A 23,191-nucleotide genomic window follows, 5' to 3' on the forward strand; every position below is an offset into this window, starting at 1 on the left:
TATAGCTTTCCTAATATTAAACCAACATTGCATTCCTGGCAAAAGCTCATCTGATTAAGATGCATAGTCTTCATGATATGTTGTTTTAACCATTTTGCTAATATTTTATTTGAAAAACTTGCAATTACATCCATTGAGGCTCTGTATCTATACTTTATTTCTATCAGCTGTCCCTGGTTTATGTATCAAAATCATATTGCACTGTGAAAGGAATTTGGAAGGATATCCTAAGAATAATTTTCGAAAACAGTATATGTAATATTGGAACTAATTGTTCTTCGAATGTTTGATAGAATTTCCTTTTGAATCCATGTGGTCATAGCATTCTTTGGAAGTTCACTTATGGCTTGTTCAATTTCATTCTCTGATACTGAGTTGTTTTAATTTTCTATTTCTTGTTCTGTTAGTTTTTAGTATTTATATTTTTGTAAATACTCATTTATTTAATTTGTCAGTTTTATTAGCTTTTAGTTGGGTAAAATAGATTCTAATAACATCCTTTATTTCTTCTTCATTTGTCAATTCATTTTCATTTTTGATACTGGCAATTTGGCTATCCTCTTTATTTTTAATCAAATTAGTAAATACTTAATTTTTTAAAAGCAATTCCTTGCTTTATTTATTAATTCAACTCCTTTTTGGCTTTCATTTTTGTTAATCTCACCTTTGATTTTCAGGATTTCTATCTTGATATTTAATGAGAGTTTTAAATTTATTGGTTTCCTAGCATTTTTGCTCATTTCCAATTTACTGATCCATTCTTTCTCTTATTTTTAATACAAGTGTTTAAAGATATAAATTTTCTCCTCAGGACTGCTTTGGCTGTATCCTAAAATACTGGTATATTATCTTATTGTCACCTTTAATGAAATATCATTTTATTATCTACCAACTACTTAGGATTAAGTTACTTAGTCTCTTGTTGACTTTTAATACTTTTCCAGAGGCTCTTCACTTAACGTACCTTTTATTTCATTGTGATCAGTAAAGAATAAGTAAACTATTTGGGTCTTTTTGATTTTGTTTGTAAGGTATTTCTGTTTTAAGATGTTCAATTTTTGTAAATGTGCCATAAAAAACTCAGAAATAGGTATATTTCTTTCTATTTCAATTCAATAATTGTCAGAGGTCTATTATGTTTAATTTTCCTAAAATTCTATTCAGGACTTTAACTTAATTTTCATTTATTTTTGACTACTTATCTAAAGCTATGAGGGGTAGTTTGAGGTTCCCCTCACTAATAAAGTTTTACTGTCTATTTCTCCTCATAATTCACTTAATTTTTTCCAATATTTATAAGTTAAACCATTGGGAATATATGTGTTGAGCACTGAAATCCATTTATCATCTGATACCTTCCAGCAAAATGTAGTTTCCCTCTTCATTACTTTTAATTAAGTTTATTTCTGCTATTTCCATGTCTGAAATTAAACTGATACCCCTACTTTTTTTTTACTGTTGTCTAACTGAAGCATAAAAGATTTTGTTTCAACCCCTTATTTTCAACTATATGAATCTGTATGCTACAAGCATGTTTCTTGTAAATAATATATTGTTGAATTTTGCTTACTAATCTATTCTGCTAAATGGGTGAGTTCATTTAATTCCTTCTCAGTTATAATAGTTAATTGTTTATTTCCCTCTGTATTTTTTAAAATTTTAAAAAATTTTCATATTTTCATTACACAGAAACAGATAACATTTATAGAACATTTTTAAAAACTCAACTATATAATCTTTTATTTTCCCCCAATTACAAGTTCCCTCTATACTATTCTCATGCTTCTTCTTCCTATATTACTGGCTCCCTATTTATTTCAAGTTGTTACTCTTTCTTTTTTTTTAACCTTCTCCTCACTATCCTCTCAACAGTTTTTGTTTATGACTAATCCCTCCATGAATTTACCCTCCCTCTTATATTTCTTTTTCCTTCTTCCTCTTCCTATCTGTAGCTTTAATGAGTCGAATGTTTTCCTATATGAAGTGAAATTCTAATGACACCTACTTCCACCACTCCTTCCACATTTATATATAGTTTTCTTTTTGCACTCTAGTTATGTGTGTTAACAGGTTTCTTCATCTTTCTTCCCATTATCTTCTAACGTATCCTTTCCTCTCTCCCCTTTCTTTCTTTTTTTTAACAGCATTTTCAAAACATAAAACTATTTATAAATCTTCTGTCTCAACTGACCCCCTCCATGATCACTTCTGACAATCAGAATTCTGAAAGAATCCTTTTAACTTTCCCCTTTCCATTAGAATGTGAACACTTAATTCTAACAAAGTGCCTTCTGATTGTTTACTTGTACATATCTTTTAATTTTTCTCTTACATATTAGTTTGTATACAAATTCAAAGTTCCTTTTCAGTGCTGGTTTCCTCATCAAGATTGTTTGAAAGTTCTGATTTATTGAAGATCCATTTTTTCTCCTTGCAAGATTATTCTCAATTTTGCTGGGAAAGTATGCTTGATTGTAGACCTTTATCTACTACCTTTTGGAATATCTCCTTCTATTTTCTCCAGTCCTTTATTGTGACAGCTGATCAACCTTGGGCAATTCCGACTGTGGTTCCTCAATATTTGAAGTTCTTATTTCTGACTGCTTGTAGCACCTTTTTTTTTTTTTTTAAACACATCTTTTAAAACACATCTGTATTTTTGCAATGACATTCCTGGGAGTTTTCATTTTGAGGTTTCTTTCAGGAAATGATCAGTGTATTCTTTCTAGTGTCACATTGTCACCTTGTTCTAATATATCCGGGCAATTTTCTTGAATGATTTCTTGAAATATAATGCCAAGATTCTTTTTTTGGTCACGTATTTTAGGTAAGCTTGTAACTCTTATGTTATCGCTCCTTGATTTGTGCCAGCAAAGTAGTAGAGTAGATGGAATGCATGACCTGGAGACATGAAGACCTGAGCTGAAATCTGGCCTCAGACGCTTACAATCTGTGTGACTCTGGGCAAATCATTCAACCTGTTAGCCTCAGTTTTGTTATCTATAAAATGGGGATGATAATAGCACCTTACTCTAAAGGTTGTTGTGAGGATCAAATGAGATAATTGTAAAGTACTTAGCACTCTGCCTGGCACATAGTAAATGCTATATAAATGTTAGCTATTATTATTATGTTTTTAATGTCAGTTAACTTTGATACAATATCTTTTATTTTCCTCTATTTTTCATTCTTTTGACTTTGTTTTAAGAATTCTGTCTCCTGAAGTTGTTAATTTGTATTTGGTCCATTCTGATTTTTAGGGACTTCTTTACTAAAGTTTTGTACCTCTTCTGTTAATTTGTTGATCCCTTCCCCAAATCTCTCTTCAACAGCTGTATTTCTTTTATAATATCATTTAAAAATTATTACATAATTTCTTCAAAGGATTCTATTTGTTTTTGTGGGCAAGTTGTTTTTTTTTTTCTTTGAGGTTTTGATTGTAGATATTTTTGAGTTATTCTTCTCTTCTGGGTTTGTGTTTTGGTCATTCCTGGCATCATAAAAGTTCTTTACTATTATTTTTTTTGTTTCCTCATTTTTGTTGGTGGTGCCTCAGAAGTTGAGTTCTAGGTCTCCCCAACTCTGGGGATCAGATCAAGGTGAGGATCATTCCTTTGCCTCAGGAGTCTTTCTTTAGGTCAGAATCTCCCTAAGATTTTGACTTGTCCATTTTCCTTTACTATGAACACCAAAGTTCTCTTCTCTAGCAACAGACCTTATTTGAAATCCTTTCCTTTGTATGAGCAGAGAAAGGAAGGAGAGGCCTTTTAAAAAAATCCTCACTTAAATCTGAGGTTGTTCTTCTCTAGTGGAGTAGATTTAATTGAGGTCTTTTCTTTGGGGGAGAGAAGGAGGAGAGCTTGTTTATTTTTATTTACCTCACTATGTTAAGGCCTTTTTTCTTCCACAATTAGCACAGCATGGAAGTGACAATATCTATTTGACATCTGTAAAGAAGATGGATTTTAGAGATGACTGTTTGAGGGCCTGGAAGACTGTAGAGAGGAGATTTCAAAAGATGTTGAGGACAATCAACAATACTTGACAACTCATTGTATATGGAGAGTGAGGAAGAATGAAGAGTCAAGGAAAATCCCTAGATCTTGAACCTGAGTAAGTAAAAAAATGGTGATTTTCTTTCTGTAGAAAAAGGGAAAATGGGAAGAGGAGTGGATTTAGGGAACAATATAATAAAAAACAGAACAAAAGTTCCACAGATCATAACAGAAGTGGAGGATAGAGCTGGATACTGACTGTTGATGGACAAGGCTAATACAAAAGTAGAAGAGGGAGTCAGGGGTCATGGCTAGGGAAGGGCTTCTATGATTCAGAATTACAGGGATTCAGAGAGGATCTGATCCATTTTGCAGATGATTGTTACTAATCACTATTTCCTAAGAAAGAGTAAAAAGCAGAGGAGTGAGGGTGGGTAAATGTGATATGTGGGCAGAGGCAGGAAAAATGGCAGGATGCCTCCTCTTTCTAGGTCCCAGTGTCCTTGTCAGACATTTGGATGGGATGAAGCTATCTGGTGACAGCTCGATATGGAGGGGTGAGGTTAGGTTTCACTTGGCCATGTTGAGTTTGAGATATATCTAGGCAGAAATGTCCAGCAGGCAGCTGATTATGTAAGAATGGAGTCAAGAAGAGAGATTAGGATCATAAATCTAGAGTTGGCATTGACATTAGAGGTCATCTAGTTCAACCTACTTATAGATGAAGAAACTGAGGCCTAGAGAGGTTAACGGAGTTGCCTGACATCATATGAGTAATGGCTAGCAGGTATGGAATTAGAACTCAGGTCCTGGGACTACAGATTTAATGCTTTTTCTCTCCTGCACCATGGAGTATGGCTAGTTATGCTCACATGGAAATCATCTTCATAGAGATAACTGAACCCATGGGAGCCGATGAAATCACTATGGAAGGGAATGAAGAGTGAGAAGAAAAAAGGGTCCATGAAAAAGCCTTGAGGGACTCCCTGCTTAGGGAGGATAAAGATAAAAGATGATCTAGTAAAAGAGAATGAAAAGGAGTGAACAATAGGTAGGATAAGCCATACCCTAAAGAACAATGTCATAAGACGTGCAATTTAGTGTAACAAACTGGGCTAAAGTATCATCATTTGCATGGATAATAATCCACTGTATGAGGCCATAGGGTTTTCTCCTCTATGAACAAATCTGTGAACAGAAAATGCTAAGGTAAGAAGCACTCTTAGAGCAGGTATCCCATCACTGAATGAAAGGAATAAAGAATCAAATCTGTCTCAGTATGGCTGAACTCTAGAAGAACACATTCTGGGAGTGAATAGAGCTGGGTACATGGAAAATCAGGCCTAGCCTAACCATGACTAGATCCACTAAGCATGCCACACAAGAGTCTAGAGAGAGAATGGATTATGTATTATAGACCTAGACAAAGCTTCATTTTCTAGGACCGAGTGAGAAGCATCCTGTATTGTCATATATCAGCTAGGGTTAGTGCTTTATAGATTACAGGAGCCTGATGGGGGAAATTTGATTTAAATATGTGTCAAAACTGAAAAGAGGGGGACCTCTGAACCCCAAGGGAAAACTCAAATAATTAAATTCTTTTAGGGGCTTTAGCCCAGGTGTTAAGATGCACAGGGAATTATCATGAGTGAAGAACTAGCTCCAAACACGTGGGAAAAATGCAGAGTAACTGTTTGATTTTAAAATGAAAGTACATTTCAGGTGGAAGGGGGGCAGTGGCGCAGAATTACATGGAGTTGTTTCTGTTGGTTCTTTGGTGGTCAGCAAAAATAGTGGAGGAAATAGCAGAAGTCTAGGATGTTGGGGCATCTCAGAAACTCCTGTGTCATTAAATAGGAGGGCATGTGCAGCGTACCCAGTGATTATCTACATAGAAAACATTCTTATTGAGATCTCCTTTGTACAGGCTTCCCAATTTAGTGAGTGGCTATTTTATTCTTAATTAATGTAAGTAAAGTGACAAAACCTAGGTACACATTCTCATGTTCCTGCTGGAATCTGTGAACAATCTGACAATTGGCTCGGTGTCACAGGTGCTAACCGTCCACACTGGAAAAAAAAAGACTAACTATATATAGAAATGGATAAATGGATACCACAACACAGTACATTACAGATACAGAAATGTCACAGTAACCTATGGGTCAATGTGCATAGGGTGGGCTGGGATGAATGTGGTAAGCACAGGCATGAGCACAATTATTCATCTTTGGAGAAACAGAATATTCAAGCAATCAGCCTGTGGACCATACTTATTGATGGAGATATTGATTTCTGGGTTTGTTTGTTTGCTCTCCCTTATGAAAAGAGAAACATCTTTGCTCCAAAGTTTTCTGAAATCTAACTGTGTTTGACTAATAAAGGGGGTAGAATGGTACCCAGACTCTACTCAAAGACTATATATGACCTACCTGGGGTGAAGCTCAAGATGGAATAGACAAATGTATTCTATAACATACTGTTGCCTTCTGAAGGCATGGCAGGGAGGGGTTCATGAGTGTGAGCTGGAGGCAAAAGGCACGGTGGTGGTATATACTTTAGTAACAGTAGGTGCTTTGCTTATGAAGAGCCTTCTCCCTCACCCCAGGCTAACAAATAACTTTAGACTTGCTCTTTGGTCAATCAGGTTCCCTTTTTAAATGCATCATAGGATCACTGATCTGGAGCTGGGAATTGACATTAGAGGTAATCTAGACCCTTCATTTTATATAGGGGGAAAGTGAGACTCAGAAAGGTGAAGTGATTTGGCTACTATTACAAACAAAGTAAAGAGCAGAATCAAGATCTGAATTTAATGAATCACTTCACTTCTCTGGGCCTCAAACTGTTCTCATTGTAAGATTAGTGGGTTTGACTAGATAACTCCTAAAGTTTTTTCCAACTCTAAATCTATGATCATTTATTATCCTCTGACTCCTCAAAATTAGGTGATAATTGCAACAAATTCTATTTATATACCATAAAAAAGAATTATTATTTTTCTGATCTTGACCCATCACCAATTATTTATTGAGTTTCTACAGTGTGCAAAGGCCCTGTGCTTATAGAGGTATAAATACAATCTTTGCTCTCAGGACACTTAAATGCTAGTTATGGAACTAGAACTTGCACATGTAAAAATATAAGAAAAGCATCTTAAGGTGGATAATTATTACTATAAAGGAAAAGAAAACATGTACTCCGGTCAGAGTCTTCACACTCAAAGCAGGTCTAAAAATTATCACCTATGTCTCATGGATACATAATGCAATCTAACATTCTAGAAAACAAAAGTCTGCAAACACATTACATGAACTATCTAAAACTTACATTTGAGATGTAACTATAAAGTGATGAGAGATTTTCTTGTGCATGATATACAGAGTATAGAATGATTTATTATTTTATAGTTGGATGTCATATGTATGTATTGAAATCATCTTACCATAATTCCATAATTCAATAGAAACCAAGATTCCTGATTCTTAAACGAATACTTGAGAATGTAGGCTGCTATTTATATATAATTTTAAAATTGCAGCAATGCTTTTATCTAATGAATAACCAAAGATAGTATTTTGTAGTGTATGTTTAAAAACGGTGTAAATGGATGAAATTTTCTGTGACTTCATTTGAAGATGATGACAAAGAATTCACCTTGAAGGGAATCTTGGTAGTGAGTGTGTGTCCGTGATAAATAATTGGCATCCCATCATCACCATCCCAACAGTCTAATTCCACACTCCGACAGCCCTGCAAGAGGACCTGTAAGATTATAAAACCACAGGATTTAGCACTGGAAGGTATCTTCAACATCACCCAATTCAGTCTGTTCATTTTACAGATGAGCAAACTAGTTCATGTGAGAACTTCAGTTGAGATAAAACCCAAACTCAGCATATCACAGAATCAGGGAATTTCAGAACAGGAAGGAAACTCATCAGTCATGTAGCCCAATCCATACCTGAAGAAGACTCCCCCTGACAGTTCGACATGCCTTGATAAGCAGTCATATTGCCAGCTTGAAGATCTTCAATGAGTGGGAACTGAATGCCTCTCCAGGCAGTTCGTTCTACTTTTGTATACCTCTAACTGTTAGAAAGCTTTTCTGACATCGAGCTTAAATCTAGCTCTTTGAAGCCCCTATCTGCCCACTGCTTCTGGTTCTGCCCTCTGGGGCCAAATGAAACAAGTTTAATCCATCTTCCACATTCAGACCCCATTCAAAACCTTCCAGCCTTCAACCTCTTGAAGATGGTCTTAACTTGTCAAGTCCTAAGTTGTCTCTTTTCCAGAGTAAACACTTCTAATTCCTTCAGCTGACCCTCATGTGGCATGAACTCAAGGTTCTTGCCATCCCGGCTGCTCTCTGAATACTCTCCAGCATATCAACATACAATGCCCACAACTGAACACAGTACTTTGGATGTGGTCTATGTAGGCCAGGGAAGCTATGACTCCCCGAGTAGTGCAAGTCCTTATTAGCTTTTTTTGACTGCCCTATCACACTGTTGATTAATATTGTCATTTTATATAACAAATGATCTTCAGAGCTCAAATGCAATATTAAATGTAAAGTATAGGACTTTATATTTAATTGGATCTGGCTGGCTCACTTAAAGAGTATAATAAATTGTACAACATGTAGAATTAATCTCTTCAGCTAGTTAAGTAGCTGCATTGATTTTAGAGTGAGAATAATAGTAATGCCCAAAGTTCCCTTCTTTGCCAGTCAATCCTGAAGAAGAATCTAGAATATGCACTTCAAGGATCTCCTCACAAAGTACAGCTCTTATTGAGAATGCTTTTGGCTTTGAGGGTACAACAATTTTCATAGGAATGTTATTTTTATATTAGAGAATGAGCTTGTATTGAATGAGATAGCTGATCAATGTCAATGATATCTCTTCTCATGTTAAGAAAAGTCTAATCCTAAGGCTAGAGTTGTTGCTCAGAGATATTGCAATGAAATTTTGATGTCCACATAAATCTTGCTTTTTGCTATTCTATTTACTTCACCCAACTAAGCTCTTAAAAACTGACTAAGGCTACAGGGGTGAGTGTCACTTCTTTCTTTTCCCTAGACTTTGGGCTAAAAGTAGCTTTTGGAAATGGTATGCCTGAAACATGCGGATCCCTCTACCCTGAAGCTGTGGTAGAGTGCTGAATATAGCACTTCCATTCTATTTGTTGAACAGATTTTTATTAAGCACATAAGAAGCACCAAACCCATGTGTGACTGGTATTTTCCGTTTTTTATTTTGCTTTTACTGGGGCAAGTAAGTAGGAAATCAAAAAAATATAATTTAGTTAGGAGGTTAATGAAAGACAACCTCGAAAGAGCATTCTAGATCATTGACTTATAAATGCCTCAACTAGGCCAGGTCTGGCCTTTCACATGCAAACCAGCGCTGCCTTGTAAAAGAATCACTCTGTCCTCAGGAACATAGCTGACCCAGCATGTCTCCCTTCAACCAGTGCTAGCTGAGCCCTGCCCAGAAGTAGGGCACATAGGAATCACAATTCAGGAATGTAAAAGCTGACCACCAACACTACTGAAGCAGGGTTTCTTCAGGGGCCTATCACAGTTGCTTCATTTAGTAATGCTAGTCTTAAGAGAACCCTCAGTACATTCAGAAGAAGGAGGAAGAAGAAGTAATAGCATAAATGGAAAACAGCAAGAGATAGTCACTTTATCTTATAGATGACAGCCACCTGTACTACTACTAGGCAGGAATACCAGCCTTGATTAATTAATTCACAGTGGGGAGGTAGTTTGGTTTCCTTTGGTAACTGGGGGGTTGAATGCCTAGGGCAAACATCAGCATGTGGCTAGGGGTCAGCCCAATATAGAGGTTAGAGGTGGGACATGTCAGCTCTGGTTTGGCGTGTTAGGAATTTTTTTCCCTCTTTCACAATACAGCCTTTAATTTTATAAAGAAAGTTAATGGGAAAGTCAGGTTTGGAATACATAATTATATATTAGATGACTTTATGTGAATAAACCTTAGATCACAAATAATTTAAAGCTAGAAGGAACCCTAGAGAGCATAAAGAAGCTGAGGTGAAGAGAGTTCCTGAAGATCACACAGCAAGACTGAGGCAGCAGACTCCTCTAGACAATTTTTTTCCCCCAAATCAGTTAATATAGTAATAGACTGTCTAACAAATTATAAGGCAAAACAAACAATATTCTTGGATTCAAATTTTACTAAAGTTCCCTTTTCTATTTTGCCACTATAATATAATGATTTATTTAACATTTAGCTAAGCTATTAGATATTTTTCCCATGAGAAAGTCTAATTTTAGAAGGGTAGGGCAGACAAACTAGTATTTAAAAGCCATGAATCTAAAATAAATGCCTTTTATAAAAAAGAATAAAGCTTAAGTATAGATCAGGAAAAATACTGGAAACAACTGTGCACATAAGCAGTTTTCCCACACATGTTTCCCTAGACTTGACATGCAATGGCTTAGAATATGCAACATGTTTAAAGAATCCAAGGTCAGGCTAAATGATCTTTGGTTTAGACAAACAATCTCCTAATGAAAAGCATGAACTAAGTTAAATTCTGTGTACCTGGCTATATAGCTCCACTGAGGACTCTCCTTTAAGCTGATGTCCTGTGAGGTATGTGTTGTGCGAAGATTCAATGTAATAATAGGAGAGTGGTAACTGCAATTCTTTAACATTCTCTAGTGATTCATCATTTTGTGAAGCAAAATTATCTTTATCCATCAGAAACCTATGTCAAAACAATTACATTTTACCATGAATATTTAGTTAAATAAACTTCATGCAACTAATAGATAGGAAAAAATAATCATTAAAAAACCAATTACCTGGAAAATCCTTCAAACGACATTAGACCCTGCTGACACATACTCACACTAGGCTCAAATTTCTGCAGGAGACACAAAGACCATGTAATTTGGAACAAGGAGAATAAGTATAATGAATAGCACATGTTCTGATTTTTAAAGCTACACTACATTCAAGGTGAAATTTTTGAACCAAAAACTTGAATTAATTTTAAAACGTAAGTATTGTAAAATATAAGATTCTAATAAAAAAGAAAATAAAATTTTATGTGTTAATTACATTAACATTCTACTTAAAAAACACTGAGAATTATGAGATTATGTATATAGGAATGAAAAATAAAATCAGAGTCTTTGAAAGACATGGTAATCCCAATTTTTAGCCTTACTTTGATCTCTTCTCTTCATTCATATAGCTACCACCACAGTTCAGGCCCTTATTGCATTTCACTTAAGTTACTGCATGTAGTAGGTCCTTAAAAATACTTATTAACTGACTGATCGATCTCAATTACTGCATCACACTGTCGCATCTGACTGCTGATTGTCAATCAGTGACAAAGACAGCCATGAGTCTGGACTGATCACACTCAATCACATTATACAGAAGTGGACACTCAGTCCCAAATTTATTGCATGTAAGGTTGCTAATCTTTGATTTTTCCCGCTAATTTAATTTACAAACCATGAAATCAAATAGTTCCAAATGTGGTTGAATTTTAATTCACTTCTAACATGTACTTATAAGACTCATTGACTAAGACATTCTCTGGGACGTGTAGTCATTAAGTCAGATGCTTAGAGGCTGGTTAGGTAGCCAACAAACTTTTATTCAGTGCCTATTATGTGCCAGGTATTACGCTAAGCATAGGTGAGACAAAGAAAGGTATGTATGCTTGGTATATACATGAAAGGTATGCATGTATGTATGCTTGGTCTTTAAGAGGTCCTTTATTTTTGCCTTCAAGTTGCAGGACTTTGTAGAGAAGAACAGAAAGACTGGTGAGAAATGCCCAAAAAATCCTCCCACACCTCTCAGACTCTAGTGAGTCAGGGGAAAAAAGATTCAAACACGCATACCTGAATAATGCTGAGGATCTCATCATAAGTGTAGTGTTCTCCTTGGCAATTCACTAAAAAGTCATTGAGCTGCAGTATGCCAACCCCACAAACACCGAGTGTGGTGCTTTCTATTCCAGAACCATTAGTCACAATACTAGCAGCAGCAATGGCATCAGATATCTGCCTCTGGTTGTCTGATAACTGTTGCCTATTCTTAATGAACAGGCCCAAATCAGACACGTTCCTGGTTAACAAATCTAGAATAAAAACAACACATTAAAACTGAAGAGAAATACCCAAGGAATTTCACAAAGCTGATTCAGAAGACGAATTCATAGATCATAGGTTGAGAACTGGAATGGATCTCAGAAACCATTTCATCTAACCCTCTCATTGCAAAGGTGAGGAAATGAGATCCAGACAAGGTACGTGACTGATATGAGGTCATCAAGGTAGTAAGTGAGAGAGGGTGCTTTGGACTCAATCCACAGAATCATTAGACTAGAATGTTTCTTTTTAGCTGGTTAACCAAATGAACGCAATGTTAGTTCTCGAAAAATTCTACAAAAACTACAGGGCCTCTGCTCCAAATTTTTCAATTTAATTCAACAAATATTTATTAAATGCTTACTATATGCCAAGCACTGTGGAATTGAGGATAAACAAAGCAGAACAGTTCCTGCTCTTGAAGAACTTACATTCTTTTGGGAGCATCTTACAAATACTTGGACAGCAAGAAGTATGAGTTAGGAACTGAAAGTGAGAATCTGTTAGCAGAACACAGACTCTGGCATTCACTGAAAACCACGTACATTTTTACATATGTAGAGACTATCTATCTATCTATCTATCTATCTATCTATCTATCTATCTCAAAATCAGTTCCTCTCACTTTCCTAATTTATCTACCTTATTAAAATGAATATACTTCATTAAAACGCAGTTATGCATATTTCATGAAATCACAGAATATGGCAGATGCTCAGTAAAACACTGTTTGCTCCCTTCCTTCCTTCCATGGTGCCTGAAGAGACCAAAGAAATCACCTGGCCCAAACTCATGTTCATCATCCAGATAAGTGAATCTCCTTGAAGGAAATACAGACAAACCTAGCTTTCTTAATGCTTTTTAAAGACTAAATATTAATGACTAAAATTATTAGAAGCAAAGAATGAGCACATTCATGAGTGTGGGTTCTGTTTATACTCCTACCATTAGTGAATTCTTTGTTTGAGGTGAGGCCATAATGGCCTTGGGTCCATGAGAACATGGTTAAATTTCTACACAACTTAGTATTTTGCACAAGGGAGAAGTCACAACATTCCCATGCTGCTTATTATATGAGAAGATCTCAGAGAAAAAGATCTAAGAGTCACAGCAGACTGAAAATTACATAAGTCAGTAAGAACATTGACCAAATTTAAAAAATCACAATGCTAGATATATAAATAGCTATATAATTTGTAGAAACTGTGAAGCAACCCTAATTTAGCAAAATAATATTTTCAATTTGGTATCTGTGCTTGAATTCAAATACAATCCAAAGAAGATCACAGGATCACAGATTTAGAGCTATAAGAGACCTTAAAAGGCAATCTGAACTTTGTGTCCATGTTTCCATTGCCTTCTCACCATGGAACATTATTTCACTCCTACAGTCTACCTTCTCCCATTGGGACCTCCATTTTGGGAAGGGGCCCAGGCTGGCCATGCTTTGTTCCCCTCCTGGCTCAGCTTCTGGCTCTTTGAACTTTCACAACATGCCCCACATGGGTACTGCACCCTCTCCCACCTACTTTGCAGTTGCCTTTTCTGTGTTATCTTCTCTTACTAAAATGTAACTTCGTCAAGGACAGAGACTGTCTTTTCTTTTGCTCATATTTCTTTCCTCTGCTTGATGAGCACAGTACTTGGCATATAGTAAGTGTTTAATGAATGCTTGCTGCCTGCCATCAATGACAAACCCTTACTTTTACAAATGAGGAAACTGAGGCACAGAAAGATTACATAACTGACTTACTACACGTTACACAGCTAGTAAGTGTCTGAGGTGGGATCTGAACCCAAGTCTTCCTGACTCCAAGTCCAGTGTCCTATGATGAAGAGCTTACAAAATGGTCCCTCAGAGGACCTGCTTAAAATAGGTTAAAAAAGACTTAGCTATTAAGAGATAATACTGTATGTGCAGTGCTTTGTTACATGAGAGGTATATATTATGAAGTAGGATGGAGGGGAAAGAATTTCTCACTATTTTCACTGAGATCACAACAAGGTACCCCAGTAGATAGAGACCTAGAATCTGTGGAGTCAGAAGGGACCTGCGTTCGAATCTCTCCTTGGACACTCACCAGCTATATGGCCTTGAACAAGTCACCTGAGTGCTTTCAGAGTCCTCTCATCTGTAAAATAGGGAAAATAATTGCAGCTGCCTCACAGGGCTGTTGTGAGGGTGTCATGACATAATATAGGTAAAGTATTCTGCAAATCTTAAAGCACCATATAAATGCTGGCTATTACTACTACTACTACTACTACTACTACTACTACTACTACTACTACTACTACTACTACTACTACTACTACTACTACTACTATCATTACGGGCAGGATTGAGATTAGATAGTAAGATCTTCCTGGGTTTACAGACCGACAGTTAAGGATTGTTTCATTCTCTGGATCTGTATCCCAAGAGCCTTGTAGGTATTTAATAAATGCTCATTGAATGATTGGCTAATTGATAGCAAGGGGCAGCCTAAATGACATTAAAGATCTTTGCTGTTGACTGTATTACTCTTCAAATAATAGTGACATTTACATGGCACTTTAGAACTTGTAAAGTGCTTGATTTACATGATCATATTTGAACCTTACAACAACCTGCTGAGGTAGTATTATTACCATGATTCTCATTTTACAGATGAAGAAATTTAAGCTCAGAAACAATAAGTGACATGGTCACGTAGCCTGTAAGTATTAGAAATGGGATTTGAATACAGGTGTTCTTAACTTCCAACACAGCCTCTATATCACACTGTCTCTTTAAGTATTTTAATTCATATATGTCAACGATATCCTGAGATAGAACTTCTGGCTTTTTCTATGAATTAATTACTAAATTTTAAAATATTTTCAGGTAAGGACAAGTGCTGTTATCTTGAGGGTATTTAAAAATAACAGAACTAACCTAAATCAGGCTGAAGGCCACTGGTATTTTCATCAATTCTCAGGTTCGTATAGAGTGGGACAGACTCAGAGCCCAATCGACTGCAGGGCACAGCGTAGACGTCAAACAGATCCTTGAGGTCCTTTCGACTTCGGACACTGAGAATAAGAATAATAAATGCTTTATAATTAGTGTTACTTAAGAGCTTTGAGGTGGAAAGAGAGAAAAACAAATTATGTCCTACCTGAATGACTTGAACAGCTCTACAAATTCAACAAAACTCATGTTACTATCCGAAACCATGAAATTCTGAAATCCCTTCAGTCCACCTTTGACTTGGCCATGCCAACTACTGCTGCTCCACGTACTAGAATAAAGAAATCACTCTGATTATGTAAAACATGGATGTTGTCATTTTTAGCATAGACCATCTTTTAAAAAGTCTTGGTTTTTTTGATGCCTCTTGATTTTACATCACACTAATTTCCAAATATATTCCTCCTCCGTCCTGACCCAGTGAGATAGACCTTGTAACAAAGATTAAAAAAAAAACCCAAAACCAAAACAGAATGAAAAAAAAACAATCTGGCAAAACTAGCTAACATTGTGTTTAAAATGTAATAATTTATACCCATAGTCCCTTCCCTCTACAATGAAGGGAGTGAGATATACTTTTCAACTCTTCTTCTGGGCCAAACTTGGTCATTATAATTTACAAAGCATTCAAATTTTGGGGGGAATCTTTCTGTTTTATAGTCATCCTGTGTCTTATTTCTTGTTTCTGCTCATTTCAATCCACACCACTTCAATAATTTTTTTTAATGGCTCAGTAATAGTGTATTACCACCATGGAACACAATTTAATCATTCTGCAAGTGATGGGTCCCTATGTTGTTTCCAGTTCTTTTCTACCACAAAAAATTCTGTTACAAATATTTTGGTGTTTGTGGGACTTTTCTTACCATCTTTGAACTAGTATGTGTCTAGTAGGGGGGAAAGGTATGGACAGTTTAATCACCTTTATAGGATAATTCCAATTTTTTTTTCAGAATGATTGGACCAAATTCACAACTCAATCATTAGTAGAGTAGGCTGCCAGTCTTTTGGTAGCCTCTCCAACACTACTTTCAGATTTTATGATCTTTGCTAATTTGTTCCTTATGAGATCAAAACTTATAGTTGTTTTGATTTGCATTTCTCTTATCATTTTTCTTATTAGTAGTAATTTACAGCAGTCTTTCAGATATAGGAAGTCAGCCCAGGAGGGAAGGAAAGCTCTCAATACTAAAAAATTTAAGACACAAAAGGAACAATTCTATTAAAGTGGAATTTCATGTAACTTCATGATTTACATGCTAAAAATTCAAGAATATTTTCTTCTCTTTTGTAACTTTCATAAGAAATTTGGCTTGGACCCACTTTCAGGTAATAATACATTCTTTCAAGGTCATTCTCAACATAATTATTAGTATCTGCACTAAAAATGTTGACAAATCCTGAAATAATAAGATTGATAAACATGTATCATCATTCTTAGGCTAATTATGATGAACTGCTTATTATACAACCTGCCTCCAGATAATAACTACCTGCATCTTAGGCCACAGAAGGGTTGAATATACATATATCTATCTATCTATATATCTATCTATCTATCTATCTATCTATCTATCTATCTATCTATATATAGATAGATAGATAGATAGATAGATATATGTGTCAAGGACAAATTGTCTAGAAGATCAATCATGAGTTCAGATAAGACTCTCTATAACCTCTGCTACATGTACCCCAGATAATCAAGACTGTCAAAGATTTAGGACCAGATGAGTAAGCAAGATTTTAAGTGATGTAAGTAAGAGAGTGCTTCTTGCTGCTCAGAAAGACATTAAAATAAGAGACATACACAAATACACACACACACACACACACACACACACACACATGCCTTGCATCATCCCATGGCTATATCTCTACAATGTCAAAATTGTCGATTACCTCAGCCAATTTAGTTTTTAAAAACTAGTAAAATTTGGGATCTTTGGTCAATATGAGGTCAAACAACTGCTTTGACAAAGACTACACTTGTTCAATGACAGGATAGGAGTCTTATCTTCCTACCAGATGTCCATTTCATGAATGGACCTCTCAATTTACTATCTCCCTCAGTCTCCACAGAGTGGAACTTAATACATTTATGGAATCGAATTAAACATTCTTACTATTGTTTCTGATAACATTAATTAACATGATCTTTCTTTATGTTAGCTCTAAAATCCATGCTGCTACAGAACACATAGGTTGTCTGAATTAGCTGAAACTTAAAAACAAACAAACAAAAAACTGCTCAGATATCCTGGTTTATATATCATATCTGCCTTCTTACAACTTCTACTTATTGCTTCTGGTTGTGTTCTTGGGGGCCCTAAAAAAGAAGAGCACTCTCTTTTCCACATATTTACCTTTTAAATACTTCAAGATAGCTGGCACATCTCCCGCTCCCCAGGTGTTTTCTTTTTTTCACACTAAGCTAAGTGTTTCTAGTTCCTTCAACCCGTCCTCACATGGCATGAACTCAGGGCCCCTCCCCATCCTGGCTGCCCTCCTTTGAATGCTCTCTAGCCCATTAATGCCATTCCCAAAATGTATTACTCAAAACTGAACTGAGTATTCCAGATATATGTGGGTCTCCTAGTCACCCAGCTGACACACTAATGTCTCCTAGTGGCAAAAAAAAAGTAATTTCATGAATAAATGGCAAAGGTGAAAACAGATGAATGCACAGAACATGCTCAGTCAGTTTTATCACAATCTACCTTCTTAGGATTTAGAGTTGGGAATTTGGAAATCATTCAGTGCAGTTACCTCATCTTATAACTGAGGAAACACAGGCCTAACGCTATGAAGTAGCTTGCCCAAGGTTATACAATGAATAATAGCTTATGTTTATGTAATGCTCGAAGGTCTGCCAAATGCTTCATGATAAATTACTTCATTTTACCCTTTAAAGGAGCCTGTGATGCCACTGTTATCCCCATTTTAAAGACAAAGGACTAAGGCCCAGAGAAAGTGAGCTACCCAAACAAGTCTTTATACCACACCGCCTGTTATAGTGCTGTCAGGAACATTTTGTCTTAAAAGTAGGCATTGCCAATGTGGCCTTTATATATATAAACTCATTTGATTACTAAAAAAATTTAAAAATTAGTGTTAGATTAATTTAAAAAGTCATGATGTACACATGGATATATATGTGCATACATATGTGAAATCAAATGAAATGGCACTGAATCAAGAGTTTAAGAGTTTGAATCACAGGTTTAAAGTAAAATCAGATGACGTGATTTTTGCTGTCACCTGCCAGAATCCCTTTCTCAATACTGATTACCTTATAGGAAGCACTAGAACTCTGGCCCCAGGATTCTCCAACCAGCAGATTTCAAAGCGTTAGCTGGTAAATCTCCAAGCTGTTTACAGTTGCCTTGCTCCCTCTTTTTAGTTTTGGGAGATTCTGGGCAAGAAGGGGAAGGTCCTCCAACTCCAAATACGATATGCTCTTTCCATTTCATCACTCAATCTCCTAGTCATGCACATTACACCCCCAAGTATAAGCCAAGCATTACATACACTATACCTGTAATAATGTATTAAATGACTGACAGAATTCATGTGGCTTATCTGGCATTATGAAATCAGAGACCTAGTTTATCTTTGTTATCAGATCCTTGTACTTTAGTCTCTCTCTACTATAAAATTAGCACTAAAATGTGATACCATGGGAATACAGAAGAAGATACACTCAGGAAAACCAAGAAGTTTTTCTCAATGAAATAAATTAATGGCACAAGGGTAATCAGTTTTTAAATTAATGAGTCGAATTTCTATAGGGTCATCTCGAAAAGAGCAAACTAAAGAATAAAAAAAATGCAATTAAATGAGATTAATGATTCTATTTTACAACGGAATTTGTCCCTACTTAGGCTGACTCTTGCTTGAAGGTGACAATACAGGTGAGGAGAGTGGTCTGACTGGTGAAGGTGCTCCAGCAGCTAAGTTAGGAGATCCAGCTGTAGTCAAAGAGTGGGCTCTTCTGGAGGGCAGATTATTAGAAGGACTAATGATAACATTCTGATCTATAAAAGTATAAGAGGGAAAATAAACATTGTCACAGGTTATACATTTCATTATAATTTGTCTCTCAGTAACCCCATAATAACAAATATAAAACTTGAATCTCTCTTAAAGGCTATCTTTAAACTTAAATATGCTTTAAAAACTAAACCAAGATTTTTGACAAGTGTCCTGTATCATCAAAAGAACATCAATGTTCAATAAAGGGAAGATAACGTAAGTTAACATAGTTCTAAGGCTGCTATTCCTGATTTTTTTGTTTTTATTTTTTAAAAAATACATCATGTAGATAAGAAAACTTGGCTGTTTTAGTAAGACAAAGTACTTTAGCAGCTATCCCTTAAGGTGTTGTAATCATAATACAACATGATCATAACATAAAACAAAATTTCTAATTATTATAAAACTTAAAAACCAGCTATGACCTAGATTTAGAGTATGAAAACACAGCTCTACCTGATTCTTTTTGCTCATTAAGGTCTTGAGGATCTGAGCCACTGCGGCCACGGCACTCCTTATACATTTTTGCCTTTCGTGTGGCCATCTCATCATCAGTAGCCTCTCCACTTTCACCCTGGAAACAGAGAATACAGAACATTTCTGTTCTTTTTTCTTGGAACCATGTCTAATCTACCCCAGATACTTATCTCCTTCCTTAACTATTGCAACCTCTTCCTTGCTGGACTCCCCAGCTTTAGTAACACCTACAGCTCAGGCCATCACCAACATCTTCATCATGGCCTTCCGCAGTCTCTGCTTTAAAAGTGGATTTCCATTGCTCATGAAGAGGTTAAAAATCCTTAACTTGTGTTTCAAAATCTTTCCTTGAGATATTCTGGATTATTCTATCTCCTCATGAATGGGGGCTGAATATGGAGTCAGAAAACTCAGGTTTAATTCTTGGGGTGGTCTTACTACTTGTTTGACCTTGGGCAAGTCCCTTAACCTACCTGGTCTCAGTTTTCCCATCTGAAATGAGGACTGGACTAGATGATCTTTGTGATCTCTTCGAGTTCTAAAACTATGACCCTGTGATCCCTTGTATTACAGTTATTTGTATACATTTTTCTCCTTCTATCCATTCATTTGTAAACTTCTGGAATTTAATGTTTGTTTAATGTTCATTTAATGAGAGTAATGTTTGTGTTCTCAAGAGAGTTTTTATCACCAGTGCCTAACTGCACATGGTATGTGCTTAATAAATGTTTAATAAATTGAATTGAATTTCCAAAAGGGGATATGTTATATATGGAGGTAAATTTCTTGGGTTAGACCATGACATCTTACAAAATACTAAATTGGTTATATTATTAGATAGACTTTTGTTATCTCCATGAGAATCTAACTATAATTTATGAGACTGTTTCTAAGGGAAACTGCATTGAGTCAGATGTTAGGATTCTACAAATCTATCTTTTTTTTTGATCCCCAAATGTACACTGGGGTTAAAGGGAATCTGAAAAACATGGTGTGCCTAGAGGAAAAATAAGTATGCTGCTTGATCCACACTGCCACTTTCAGACTGTCTCTTCTCATCATCTCAACAACTTTTCCTCCTCTAAGGTTCACTCAATCCAGACAGAAAATTCTTTCAAAATCCTGCTGGCTATTCTGTGAGCTCCCAGCATTCTTCCTCATTTCTTGAGGAGTTCAATATCTACATTCCCCCACATCTGCAAAGGGGTGCATTTTTGCAAATCTTTTCCCATCTACCTCCAGCAAAATACCTCCACAGTTATTCTTTTTCTATCTCTAAATATTATCTCTCCCTATTTTCTGGTTACTTGTTTGCCATATAATGAAATATACAATCTTCCCCATCTTTAAAATACCCAAAGTATACTATACCTTCCCTACAATCTATTGTCTATCTCACCTCCATTTCTCAGTCAAATTCCTAGAAAAATTGTCTAGACTTGATGCCTCCCTTTCAATCCTCTTACTCTCTTCTAACCCTTGACAGTATGGCTTCTGGCCTCTTTATCTGACTACCCTGATGGCCTTTTCTTGGTCCTCATGCTTGACAACTCTATAGCATTTGATGTGGTTGACAGCCCTTGCCTCCTGGCTATTCTTTTTTCCCATGGGTCTTTTTCAGGATACTGTTCTCTTTTGGTTGTATTCCTACTCGTTTGATGATTCCTTCCTTTTCTGGAACGTCATTCTTATCATGCCCACTAACTGTGGGTATACCCCAAGGTTCTGGCATGGACCTTCTCTTCTCTTGCTACACTTTTGGTGGCTTTTCATCACCTCATATAGGTTGAATCATCATCTCTCTGCAGATGACTCTCAGATCTGCATAACCAACTCTAGTCTCTCTCCTGAGCTCCAGTCCTGAGTAACTAACTCCTTCCTGGACATTTCAAATAGGATGGCCCAACGACATCTCAAACTCATCATGTCCAAAACAGAACTTGCTACCTTCCCCTTAAACACACCTATCTTCTAAGTGGGGCACTTTAATTCTTCCAGGCCTTAGCATTCCCAACCTCAGCATGATCCTCAATTCCTTACTCTCACCCACTCTCACTGGACACATGGATATCCAATGAGTTGTCAGATTTTGTTGGTTTTTACCTCCACAGCATCTCTTGCACCTGTCCAAGGCTCTCTACCTACTCAAGGACGACCATAGCTTGGGCCCTCATCACTCCTCACCTATGCTAATTGAAATGACCTCCTAATTGGTCTCCTTGCCTTTAATTTTTCCACATGCTAACCTATTTTCTATATGTTGGCCAGAATGATTTTCCTAAAGCATGGGTTTAACTATGACACCCCTCCCCCCACTCAAATTTCAAAGGTTCCATGTTATTTCTAGGATAAAATATAAATTCCTCAGTTTGATGCTGAACGCCTTCACAACTGGCCCCCAATTACCTTTTCAGTTTTATTATACATTTCTTCTAGGCATATTGGCCTTCTTACTGTTCCTTGTACCAGAGACTCCATCTCCAGTTTTGATGGCTTTACACTGGCCAGCCCCCATCTCTAGAAAGCACTCCTTTGGCCATAACTCTCAAAACCCCTACTTTCCTTCAAGGCACAGCTCAGGTGGGACTTCCCACAGGAAGTTATTTTAATACTTGACCACCCTCCCCAGTCGATACTGTCCTTCCTGCCAAACTACAATGTTTTAACTTTTTAATGTTTTGTAAATACTGCTACTCAGTAGATGCTTAATATGAGTGTTGACTGATAAATGCTAATAACAAAAGCTAATATCATAGCTAATAAGAGTTATAAATTTGCAAAGAACTTTACATATATTATTTAACTCGATTCTCATTTAATTTACTGATCAGTTGCCAAATCATGCCGATTCTATCTCTAAAATATTTTATATCCGTCCCTTTCTCTCCACTCAAATGGTTACTACCCTATCCAAACCTTCATCAACCTCAATCAAGAACAAGCATCTACTAAATGGCCAGGCACTGTGCTAAGTGCTGGTGATACAAAGAAAGGCAAAAATAGCCCCTGCTTTCAAGAAGTTCACATGCTAATGAGAGATAGAACATGCAAATAACTATGTATATGTATGTATGTATGTACATACGTGTGTACGTATATATCTTTATCTACCTGTCTGTCTGTCTATCTATCTGTCTGTCTGTCTGTCTGTCTAGAAGGAGGTAACTTAGAGGGAAATGCAGAGACAGTCTCTTGGAGAAAGTAGGAATTGAACTAAGTACTAAAGGAAAGCTAAGTATTGAAATTCCAAAGCTTCAAAAAGTAAGTATTCGAGTCCAAAGGAAAACTGAGACAGGCAATGAAGGAGAGAATTCCAGGCATGGGAGACAGCCAATGAAACTGTGTGAGGGGCCAAGTCAGGAAGGGCTTTGAAAGCCAAAAGATTTTATATTTGTATTTGACCCTGCGAGGTAATAGGGACCTACTGAAATGACTGAGTAGGAGAGTAACATGGTCAGATCCATGCCTTAGGAAGATCACTCTGACTAGGATTACTGCAAAAGCCTCATTATTTGTCTTCCTGCCTTTCCTTCTCTCTTG

At 36.4% G+C, this 23,191-nt stretch overlaps 1 protein-coding gene across 1 annotated transcript in view; it reads right to left on the minus strand.

Annotated features, from left to right (window-relative positions):
• Positions 1-23,191, minus strand: part of PLCE1 (phospholipase C epsilon 1) — a 339,193-nt gene that overhangs the window by 93,639 nt on the left and 222,363 nt on the right. Inside the window, exons 10-17 of the mRNA XM_020964068.2 lie at positions 19,631-19,748; positions 19,020-19,176; positions 15,288-15,410; positions 15,065-15,201; positions 11,899-12,137; positions 10,840-10,901; positions 10,577-10,742; positions 7,653-7,760 (exon numbers count right to left, since the gene is read on the minus strand). Coding sequence (XP_020819727.1) covers positions 7,653-7,760; positions 10,577-10,742; positions 10,840-10,901; positions 11,899-12,137; positions 15,065-15,201; positions 15,288-15,410; positions 19,020-19,176; positions 19,631-19,748 — 1,110 coding nt within the window. The remainder of the gene's footprint in view (positions 1-7,652; positions 7,761-10,576; positions 10,743-10,839; positions 10,902-11,898; positions 12,138-15,064; positions 15,202-15,287; positions 15,411-19,019; positions 19,177-19,630; positions 19,749-23,191) is intronic.

This window comes from Phascolarctos cinereus, unplaced genomic scaffold, assembly GCF_003287225.1.
Source record: "Phascolarctos cinereus isolate Bilbo 61053 unplaced genomic scaffold, phaCin_HiC Scaffold_3;HRSCAF=262, whole genome shotgun sequence".
Taxonomy (NCBI): domain Eukaryota; kingdom Metazoa; phylum Chordata; class Mammalia; order Diprotodontia; family Phascolarctidae; genus Phascolarctos; species Phascolarctos cinereus.